This window comes from Trichoplusia ni, unplaced genomic scaffold (assembly GCF_003590095.1).
Source record: "Trichoplusia ni isolate ovarian cell line Hi5 unplaced genomic scaffold, tn1 tig00003670, whole genome shotgun sequence".
NCBI lineage: Eukaryota > Metazoa > Arthropoda > Insecta > Lepidoptera > Noctuidae > Trichoplusia > Trichoplusia ni.
The window spans coordinates 5,265-17,437 of NW_020800434.1; the positions used below are offsets into that span (position 1 = coordinate 5,265).

The following is a 12,173-nucleotide window of genomic DNA, read 5'->3' on the forward strand; positions in this document are numbered from 1 at the left end:
AATTTTGTTTCTTCATTGTACAGTTTAATGAAGTTTAAAATGTACATTTTTTAAAAATCACACTTGTTTCTACATAATAGCCACTTCACAATTAGATTATAGATATAAATGTTTTGTTTTTCGGGAAATTTAAAATGGGGTCGCTCGACCAGATTGTCGCTGCAAACGAGCGAAGATCGACTCCATGAAGCAGCGACTTTTCGAGTCGCGGGAAATTTAAAAATGGGATCACGTGATCGGATTTGTCGCTGTAAACGAGCGACAAGATTGCGTGCGGTTACGCCTATATGCGATCTCAACTATTTCATAAAATAAATAGGTAACAACTTTATATCGCAATCAACTACTTTCGGGGTATTGGTGGATGTGCAGTAAATTGTTTAATATTTTGTTAGGTTTAACTGGTCAAAAACGGAAATGTTTATGTTCGCCTTATATTTCTATTTTTTACTACTAGAAAATAACCAAGTAATTGATATCTACTTACCACGGAAATGTAAAGCAGCAATTGGTTATGCATTCAGTTTTAGAAGCCGGAACTTTTATTGTTCGCTTTAATTGATAAATTGTTAAAACTAAACTGTAAGTTATTTAAGGTCAATATCTGAATATCATTGTTGAGTGCCGCTTTATTGACCTTGCCAAACACCTAGTAGAATAAAAGTTAACTATTACAAACAAAAAAATCGCCGAGGAATTGCAAACTGGTCATTGTAGAAGCGCATAGCACCAAAGAGTTGGCGAACTATTTTACAGGCATTGATTTTGAATAGTGATAAATTGTTTTTGTAGCGTAACTTATGTACCTATTCATTTCTTATGTTAATAAAATGGGCAATAAAACAGTAATAACACAAATAATCTAAGTATTAAAATTTATTTAGATGTTGATAACCATAACCCTAAAATGTGGTAAATAGTTAAGATATAAAATTAAAACAATACTTAATATTAAGGCACTTATCACATGTTATAAACCCCGTGAAGACCGATGACAAGGAAGATATGTAATTATGTAGTAGTGTATACGCTGTACACTTGCGGTTTATTAACCCCTGATGGACAGAGTCCAGTCCTGAGGGCCTACCATCGCGCTGTTACCTGTTGATGTAGACAGCAAAATACATGTCTCTCTTCCACATTAACAAGTCTTACTTCGGACGACGCTGGTAGGGGCCCAGTACTATTAATGAAATATGAAACACCCACAATAACTTCATTTGCCTGTATATATGTATACATAATTTCAAATTTAAAATTTATATTCATCACCTAAACCTTCATATCTTTCTTGATACCTACATTTTTCTCCTTAATTTATAGACTAATAAAGTAGATAAACAATTAGAACTCATTTGCTTAACATATTTTATTCAATTGAGTTAAAATCCATTAACATTTTTACTAAAAATTTGAGCCAAATGAAAACAAATAACATGAAGTTTTTCTTTAAACCGAGTATAATTTTACGTAAATTTCTATTCAAAACAGATAACAGGACGTAATTTTATTTTTATTGTAGGTATTTAATTGGTAGACATAAGTACGAAACTTAACGCAATAAACTAATTTCTAATACCAGCCTTTACATGTTGGCCTGCAGTTGGGAAAATGTAGCAGCGCATATGGAGAAGGTACAAACAAGTGATGAGAACTTATGTTCACCCTTGCATGAAAAAGTTGTTATTCTTAAGACCTCAACTATACTTTTTTTCTGTTTAATATTAATGTAATTTCTCAGTTTTATGATCTTTGGTACCTTTTATATGGATGTGTATTGCCAAACTACATTTTGATGTATTTCTTAAATATCTTAAATTGAATAACCATAAACTTGCCATAAAATTAACATAATTATAAGCTTTGATCTCATGAATATTTCTTAAAAACTACAGTAACTTATTATAAAAATTAAGAAAATTAAGTTTAGAAATATGAATTTATAAGATTTATATAATTAATTTCCACTTTCAAATATTTTAGTCTGGTATCAAACACATTATGCAGGGCAAATACCGTGTCGTTTAAAATCGAACCAGCACAGATGCGTCGTGAGCATCATATTGCAAAAGTTATAATTTACTTTACGTATAACAAATTTATTACATACATATCCATTAACCCGTTTATTACTATTTAAAAAAAGTGCTGACCCAAGAATAGTTTTAAACAGAGCATTCTTAACTACAATATTTCTATTTCTATAAGAAATAGGTACATATCAAGTACTCATAAATGATACAAAAATGCAGAAGTATATAACTTAACCATAACCTTGATATTTCGTCTCAGTACACAATATGTACAGAAATATTCTTTTTTTAAAGTAGCTACTAGCTAAAAAGGCACTACAGTGGAAAAATACAATCAAAATAGTAACTATGATATTTCAAAATAGACGCGATCTGACGCTTTTCTCTCACTTCCACTGTGAAGGGTCTTACTTGTCGGCAGTTTCATTGGTGTCATCCTCGCTGACTTGCTGGAGGATGTGCTTGACGATCTGATCGATGGTGTGCGTTTCAAGCATGCGCGTGATGTTTTTGTCCTCTATTACGCTCAAGAACAAATGCTTGGAATTCTCGCGCAGACGCTGCACGCGTGTCCACTTCTCACGGTCAGCGGGCTTTGCACCGCACTGAGTGATCACTTTCTCCAATACCTGGATAAAAGCACACTATTATTAAAAAGATTGTTTGTGTTTATGTACATGTTTAACTTTGTGCCTCTTAGGATTGGGATAATTTTGTCATGATTTGGTACAGAAGTATCTCATATCATAGATTATGCTATGCTATATTTTAAATCTAAACTGGTCATATGGGTTTTGTGTAATGAGAATAACAATCATAAAAGTGTACAGTACCACATCAACAGGTTTATCAGGCCAGCCAAACAGTTCCAAAGTTTCTTTGTCAATAAGTCGGGTAAGAAGCTTCTGCAAGATTTCTGTAAGATCCTCCTCTGACATGAGAGGGCTATTACCGCTCTGGAAACATACAAATAATATAAATTTCATTCATTCAATAAAAAATCTAATGAAGTTTTTTTATAAAACCAGAGTGTTTTAATATATGTATTGTTATTATTACCTTCTGTTGGTCACTACTGGGGCTCGCCTGATCTTCCTGCATGCCGCCGTACAGTACGCCGGAGCCGCTGTAACCCTGAAGTATACGTTCTGATTCAACATCCAGCAGGTTGAGTATTGATTCCATTTCTGACTTCTTGACTCGTTCTATGGAGACATTGGAACCCTGCAAAAGTTTGAAAGATACAAATAGGTAAGAAATTTATTATTTAGCATGTTCTCCACTATAGTCTTCTGCCTATCTTATCCATTATAGCATTGATACCAGAATTGACACTTTTCTTCCCATTTGTTTGACAAAATATAATGTGCAATTTAAAATTGTCTGCAGTTATAATATAGACCGATTTTAATAAAACTTGTCTAAGAACGTTTGTTTGTAATTACACATTTAACATGAAACAAACTTAATTTAAATACTTAGTTCAATCCATTCAGGATCTACGATGACACAGACAGACATGCCAAACTTATACAACTTTTGTGTTGGGGCTTAAAGATAGTTGATAATAATATGTATTATTCAAATTCCTATATAGTTTTGTAAGGCAGTCGAGTCACAGTACTCACCAGCACCTGCCGCACGTGCTGCAGATGGCCGCGGAACACGTCGGGGTGCAGCTTGCGCACGTGGCGCAGCAGCTGCTCGCCGCGCACGTAGGCGCGCGCCGACACGCAGTACATGCAGCGGCGCGGCCGGTCCAGCGTGTGCGTCTCCAGGTGCCGCCGCAGGTTCATCTCCGAGTGGAACGACTTCGTGCACACGTCGCACTTGTACTCTGCGGACAGCTCACACGACTCAATACGGCGTAATAACTAAACTCGGTTATCATTGTCAGATTTACTAAGTGTCGGTTTCTTTTAGTGATATATAGATAGTGTTTAGTATGTATATGTAAAGTATATTCAATCAATCAATCAATCAATCAAATCATTTATTTCAGACCATGTCCATAGTGTTAGTAACAATGTTAACTTAATATCTAGTGTTAGTAGGTACATATTAAAATCATTATAAAAATTATAGGTACATTACATTCATTATATTACATTAATTTAAACACAATAATAATCATAATATATAAGTCACAATACATAAGCCATTCATTTATTGAACATGTAGGTGGACCCAGCGTTTTAACATTGGGGAGTCCCACCGCTCAGCAAATACACTGAGTATAGTGTTGGCACTAGCACGCATACGAGCCATCAGGGAAGCACAACGTTTTCTCATGATGGCTGTGAAGCCGTCAACACCTGTTTCTGCGAACATCCCTGACGCACTACAACGCCATGGTAGCCCCAACAGTACTCTCAGTGCATTATTATATTGGACACGCAGGTCACTGTATGCTCGCTGAGTGTAATTGGCCCACAGGCTGCATGTGTAAAAAGATTGGCAGTAGGCTTTGAAGAGCGTTATTTTAACTGGTTTTGTACACCTTGCAAACCTGCGAGCCAACATGTTACAGCGAACAGCCAGCGACCTGCGTTCCCTGTCAATGTCACAGTTATCTTTTAAATCTTCTGTGACCCAGTGCCCCAAGTATTTAAATTTGTTCACCCTACGCAGTGGTGAGCCAGAAAGCAACACATCAGGAACATCAGAGTACGTTACATTTCCTGCCTTAAACACCATGAATTCACTCTTCATACCATTATATTTGAGACCATGTTTCAATGCGTATGACTCACAAATGGCGAGCAGTCGCCTCAGTGCGCCGATCGACGGGCTCAGCAACACCATGTCGTCTGCATAGCTAATGTTATTTATACAAATTCCATCAATATGACATCCGACTTTGGTGTTGCTGAGCTCAACGATTAGCTGGTTAATATATAAGTTGAAGAGCCGTGGCGAGCTTAACCCCCCTTGTCTCACCCCGCATTCTGACTGATACACATCTGAGCTAGAGGCTGCCCACGACACACTATTATTTTGATTTTTATACCAGTACCTCAGCACTGAGATTATTTCAGGTGGCAGAGTAGTTTCACTGTGGAGTTTATGCCACAGAACATCATAATTTACAAGGTCAAATGCCTTTGACAGATCCAAGAAACAGGCAAAAACTGGCGTTTTCCTCCCTGTGTAGTACTGAACAGTCTGCTTGAGGCACAAGATAGCAGTCTCTGTAGAAAGTTCAGGTCGAAACCCAAACTGTGCATCGTGAAGTTCAAGGTGTTTGGCTAGTTGCTTAACAAGCAGACTGTCCAAAACCTTTGCGACGACAGTTGCCAGAGAAATAGGCCTGTAATTGGAAATGTCAGAGGCATCACCTGTTTTATTCTTTATGATCGGAACCACTTTTGTAAACATCAGATCATGTGGTAAGTAACCGTGTATAATGCACAGATTAAAAAACAATGCCAGCACTCGCGGTAGGTGAACCCCTGCATACTTTAGATGCTCGATGCTGAGGCCGTCATATCCAGGTGATTTACCTCTAACCATTTTTTTAATTATGGTCTCGACCTCCTTTGCAGTGAAGCTGACTGAGATTTCCTCAAAATTGGCCCCAGCATCGGTCACCTGCATAGATCTAGTACTAGGATCAATGAGTGGGTCGACACTAAAATGACGCCTGAACGCATTTGCAATATCTGCCGGCTGGTGCATACCCGCCACGCTCACAGGTGGACACGACCTAGGATTCAACTTGTTAGTCGCTTTCCAAAATGATCCAAAATTTTTATCTTTATGATTCTTCGCTATAATATCCATTTTTATTTGCATCTGATTATCTTGACAATATTTTAATTTTTCTTTAAATATTTTTCTAGAATTACACATGTTTTTATAAGTACGACCACAAGTTGGCTTCCCGCTCAGTAACCATTGTTGATAAGATAGTCGTGCTTCCCTGTGAGCGTCACGGACATGTTTATTCCAACCCGCTATACATTTCTTACGATGACTCATTTGTTTACCTGAGTGCGTGCGCTCGGCACCTTCCTTTAAAATATTTATTATATTTGCATACATTTTATCAATTAATAAATAATGGTTAGAATTCGAACATGATTTATGCGCGCAATAACGAAACACATCAGGAAAAGTTAATAATCTTAATTTAGAATGACAAAAATTCATATATTCTGTTATTTGATTATCATTTCTATCTCCCCAAATTACACAATTACGAGTACATGAATGAGTTGATTTTATAATCCTAGGTGATATTAGTTGTACATTACACTCAATTAGTAACGGAATATGATCTGACGAGTATACCCCATACAAAACAGATACATTAACAATTGAGTGTCGTGCGGCACTACTCACCACGCAATGGTCGAGCCAACGTAATGCACCGTTAGCGGTACTTTCAAATGTGTGCGTGTCCTTCGGAAGCATCTCCATGTCAACACACGACCAGTGTTGCTCGGCACATACAGTTATCAGTTCATTAGCAAATAGTTCGCCCGGGTGCGCATTAAAGTCTCCCAATACAAACACAGACTCCACACTACTGTTCTCACAAATAGCAACAATTTCACTTAAACAGTTTGTAAATTCAATGAGATTATCTGCTGAGTTGGTAGGCATATACACCGAGAAAATGAGAAAAGAACGTTCCGCCAGTTCTATTCTAATTGCGACTAAACGATCACTTTCACACTTTAGCACTGAAACTTTCGAAAATGCTGATTTCCTCCACAGTAGTGCCACTCCTCCATACGGTCTTCCTTTGAGAACTCCTGTAGACGTATCAACGGCGGATTTCCCCGTATATGCGAAGTCATCCTCAAGGGTACCGAGATATGGTACATCATGAGGTAACAGCCAGGTTTCTTGTAGCGCTATTACATCCGCTTCTTGGCATAATCTACGAACACAATCAGCTGATCGTACCACATTTTTGCAATTAAATGTTGCAAGAGTTATATTACGCGTATCATCCATTTAATTATTTACTATCATTATTATTCATCGTGTCAGGGTGTTTGTCCGCAGTTCGGTACTTATAATGTACAAAGTGTACAAACCGACGAAAAACAATCCCTTTCGGCCACAAAGATTCATTCAAGAACATATGTAACGTATAACTCGGTACAAAAATTTTGTAAGCGTCATATTTATTTTCATTCTTTATTGACAATTTTGTGAGTGTGACTTTTTCTCCAGTTTTCTTCAAAATGTATTTGGTAATATCTTCTAAAGGAGTTTCCTTATGGACATTCGTTATGTAGATCGGTAATCTTTTCTCTGCAGCTTTGAAGTTTAATTCTGTATCTTTATTGGCATTACCAACCATTCCCTTAAAATAATTCTTTCTCTTAGGCTTCTGTACTAATATCCAGTCGTTGCCTTTCTCCACTTCATTATGTTGCAATGCACTGTCTTTACGCAGAACCTCAGCCATCGTTCCTCTATTCGGGGACACTGTAGTACACTCATTTCTTATCGGCAGCTCCGACGCGTGAGCTTTCCTCAGCGGTGTTGTGTTAGAAACCGGTTCATTCAGCTGTTTTGCACCTGTATTTCTATCTATCGCGACTGTACTGTACTTCGAGTTATAATTTGGATGCTCGTTAGTAACGTCGGTTAATATTTTAGATGGTTGCAAATTATAATCTGAAGATCGTTTATCACAATTATTGGCCATTTTGCTGGTGTCGTAATTCATAATCACTCCTACCGGCCCACTATCAAGTTCACAGCTGGACACATTAATGTGACGGTACCCTCCTCTTTTTTTGTTGATATTACAATCCAAGTTGTTAACGATTGAAGCTTGTTTTATGTTATCAAGATCCAATCGCAGTTGATTTAATTGTTCAGTAGTAGCAAACTCACATTTAAGTGTTTTTATCTCATGCTGCATCCAAATAATATCTTTTAACAATTTCGTTACGTCAATATGATCGAACGTTACTGGGGGTAGACGGTGCAATTCTCTTGCCACAAAAATTGGAATTTTCTCAGGATCCACTCGTTTCAATGTACTAATTATATCTTCAAGATTACGTTGATTCTTTCCATCACCTTTTCGAGTTGTTTTCTTAACTGCAGAAATCGAGTCGAACAACAAATTTTTGGCCGCATCAATTTCTTTCTCTAAGAAAGACGTTGCACACAAACGTACAATACTCTCTTCATCCATCACATCCATTTTTGATTGGATAAATGCTAGGACTTCATTGATCACTACATTGCAGTGAGCACATTTAACAGTATTTGACGACATTGTCAATCACGATACAAAACAAATAGCGGAGCGCGCGCGCATTCGCTACGACGTCACGCGGCGAACTGATATTGTATTAGTAAATCTTATTTTTTTACGAAGCCAATTTAATTTTGTACAGTAGTTTTTAAAATTTGATTGTTATCCTAGTCCTGTTTCTGACCCATTACTCAAAATTTTACACTTCTTGATACTTTAAGCATTACAAAATAAAAAAATTCGAACTATCATATTATTTTCAGTTTCAAATACCATTTGCATCTGGTATAGTATTGCTGGAATTGAAGGTTGACACAAAAAATCTTGTTAGTTTAATAACCAGGATACACTTACGTTTGTTGTATACATGCATTTTCAGGTGGTTCTGGAAGCTATTTTCATTCATGAATTCTCTTTTCGAATAAGTACACAGCTTAACTGGGCAAAATAATTTCTCCAGCCCAAAATGTTCTCTCATGTGGATCATTAAACTGAAAACAAACAATAGTCAACATTTATTACATAATATCTCATTACCCAATGTAAGAAGGCTGTTAATAAATACTCATGAAAAGAACTCCGGTTGAGTCCAATCTTGATAATTACAGACAAGTTAACAGTTTGATTAAAGCTCTCAATCATAGAAATAACGCGTTAATTAAATTATTACAAGTCCACAGGAGGAATATTAACTTAGCATTGGTCTCGAAGGTCTGCTTGCACACGGGACACATGTTGCCGTTGTGCTTGTCTAGATGTCGCTGCAGCTGCGCGCGCTGGATGTAGGACTTGTCGCAGAGCGTGCACTTGTAGGGCTTGTCGTCCACGTGCGTCAGCAAGTGCCGCTGCATCACCTCGATCGTGTACGTACTGTAGCCGCACTGGAATACCATAAAGGTTTCAATGTTTCTTATACACACACTATATAACGACGAAATCAATCTCTTTTTCGGGTAAAAAAGGATGAGCTAACTACTTTCTCATATCAGAACATGATCGGCTATGATTTATTTTGATTTATAAATATAATACTTATACTTAAACTTTCGCGTTTCATATTATATATTAACATAAAAGAATACGGGGATTAACGCGAACTTTTTACCTTAATTTGCCCGACGTTTCGATTACATTTTATGTCTTTTGTTCTGGTTACCATTATATTTATATATTCATCTGGTAAACATTATACATAAATATAATGTTAACCAGAATGCAATAATTACATAATTGAATGTAATATTAAATGATGTAACGGTCTATTCACGCGTATTTATCCCGCTGCGTCAGCTCATGATTAAGGACTCCGGTTGGGTCCGAAACTAGTCGGGCACTCCCGATAAATACGCGTGACCGTCATCATTTAATATTGAATCAGTCTCACGATAGTTAAAAGTTAAAGAAAAAAAATGTAGCCACAATATGTCTTGGAATGTATAAACCAAGGATGTTACTAATACCCGCATCCAAAAAAGGCAGATCTTTTGCATAGATATAGAAATCCGCATCTGTATAAGAATAAGCAATGACCGATGCGGATGCAGATGTAAGAGTAAGTAACTGTGTTGTCACCAACTAACTACTAATCAAAATTAGATGATAATGCTAACAACATTTTGATAATTTTATGTACAATGATTACGAAAATTAAAAATTTTATAGTGCATTTGAAAAATAATTCTTAAAAGCCTGCATCCGCATTGTTATCCATGGATGTAAATGAATCCGCATCCACAATATCCCTGGTATATAACCAAGATTACTTTAAATGGGAATTTGCCTTGCCTTTGGTTCCAAGTGTGTGGTTATCTACTGAACTTGGAATATAGCAGTACAAACAAACAGCAATGCTTATCATATAGATATACACTTACCTTTTAACGTCAATGTTAGCCTTGTCAGCATTTAAAAAAACATACATTATTATTATTTTCTCTTTACTTAATAGTAACAAAGGCAAATATATATTTTTTTTTTCAAATCATACATACATTATGATAAGTGGCAAAATAGCTTGTACTATTAAATATAAATATCTTATATCTGATATATGAGATAGATTCTATACCTGTTTTTTATTACTATGTGCTATAGTTATAAAATAAAACATGTAAAGAATCATGATCTAATATCAAGCAATTTATGTAAGTTAATTTTAGCAAATATAGAGCATTACCGCAGCACATGAATATTTCTTCTCTCCATGTATCTCAAGATGCTTGATCATGGCCGCGCGGGAACTGGTCCAGCTTCCACAGTGATGGCACTGATATTGATCAGGGGAATCTGTCAAAGATAAATATTTTATTAGTAGGTTCATGAAAATTGTAAGCAGTGTTAGCCCATGTGGTACTGAGCTATCTAAGCAGCCACAGTCAGTGCCATCATGTAAGTGCTGTGTAGACCAGAGACAAATTACAATATTTATAATACCATTTTGACCTAAACCTAAGTTAATATTCATACAATAGTTGTCTTAGATATATCGCCTCCCTGCAAGCTTCAGAGAGCGCAACATATTCAGCCTCTGTGCTGGATAAGGCTGTAACCTTCTGCTTCCTACTTTGCCATGAAACAACTGTCCCTGACATTACAAAACAAAATCCACTGTAAGACTTTCTATCTAGACTGTCACTCGCCCAATCAGCATCAACATAACCATGTAGGCTCTCCCCTTGACTACTAAACTTTAAACAATACATTTTAGTCTTTTTAAGTACCTGAGAACCCTTTTAGCATAGTTCCAATGTTCAACATTGTAGCTAGTATTAAATTGACTTAGATAACTAACAGAGTATGCAATATCAGGTCTTGTCATGACAGCCAAATACATAAGACAACCCAAAAGTTTTTGATAGCTAATTCCCTCTGTACATTTTTCTGCTTTTGTTATATTTAATTTACTTTCTATAGGTGTATCAGCTGTTTTACAATGACTCATATTAAATTTTCGTAATAATTCTTCTATGTACTGTTGTTGATCTACAGTTATCTCATGGTTATTACAAGTTTTGTGAACACTAATATTCATACCTAGATAGTGCTTAACCTGCCCTAAGTCTTTAATTTCAAATGCTGAATTTAAAATACATTTTAACTTCTCGCTTTCAGACTCACAATTTGAAAAAATCAGGAAATCATCTACATATAATGCTATTATAACTTTTACATCTTTGGACATCTTTGTAAATAAACATGGCTCTTGTTTACAACTCTTAAAATAATTTTTATGTAACACATCTCTAACTCTTTCATACCAAACTAAAGCGGATTGTTTTAATCCATATACTGCCTTTTTCAGTTTGAGGACTTTCCCTGATGTTTCAGACATAAACCCTTCAGGAGCACTCATGTAAATTTCCTCTTTCAAATGACCATTTAAATAAGCAGTTTTAACATCTAACTGAGTAATGTTCAACCCTAGTTTGACACTTAGTGCAAATAATAATCTTAATGTAGAATGTCGCACTACTGGTGAGAATGTTTCATCATAGTCCAAACCAAATTTTTGGGTAAAACCTTTAGCAACTATTCTGGCACGGTATTGCACTTCATTATCACTCTTGACTTTCCTTTTAAAGACCCACCGACTCTTCACTATGGTAACTCCTTTTGGAGCATCAACAAGCTCAAAAACGTCATTTTTCCGAAATGATTCTATCTCCTCATCCATTGCCTTTCTCCATTGCACACCTTCAATACTTCTCAATGCTTCAGAGACTGTCAGCTCAGAATCTGCAGTGGCTAACCAGCTCACTGCGTTATATCTTTCAGGCTTCCGTCTTTCCCTCTTAGGACGGTCCAAGACAGATTCTGGCTCCTCAACTAAACTGCTGCTTGTTGATGGGGATTCAGGAACATAAGTTTCATCCACATCAGCTTCATAGAATGACAGCTGTGATGATTCACTG

General features: G+C 36.4%; 1 protein-coding gene across 1 annotated transcript; it reads right to left on the minus strand.

Moving 5' to 3' along the window:
* Positions 1–2,316: 2,316 nt before the first annotated feature.
* LOC113508031 (zinc finger protein 501-like) lies at positions 2,317–10,694 on the minus strand. Its single transcript, XM_026890985.1, has 7 exons — positions 10,439–10,694; positions 8,956–9,143; positions 8,617–8,753; positions 3,662–3,870; positions 3,093–3,257; positions 2,867–2,989; positions 2,317–2,662 (listed from the first exon to the last, which is right to left on the minus strand). Exons 1-7 carry the CDS (start codon positions 10,580–10,582, stop codon positions 2,441–2,443), a joined length of 1,188 nt encoding a protein of 395 aa, XP_026746786.1. The 5' UTR covers positions 10,583–10,694; the 3' UTR covers positions 2,317–2,440.
* Between the last annotated feature and the right edge of the window lie 1,479 nt (positions 10,695–12,173).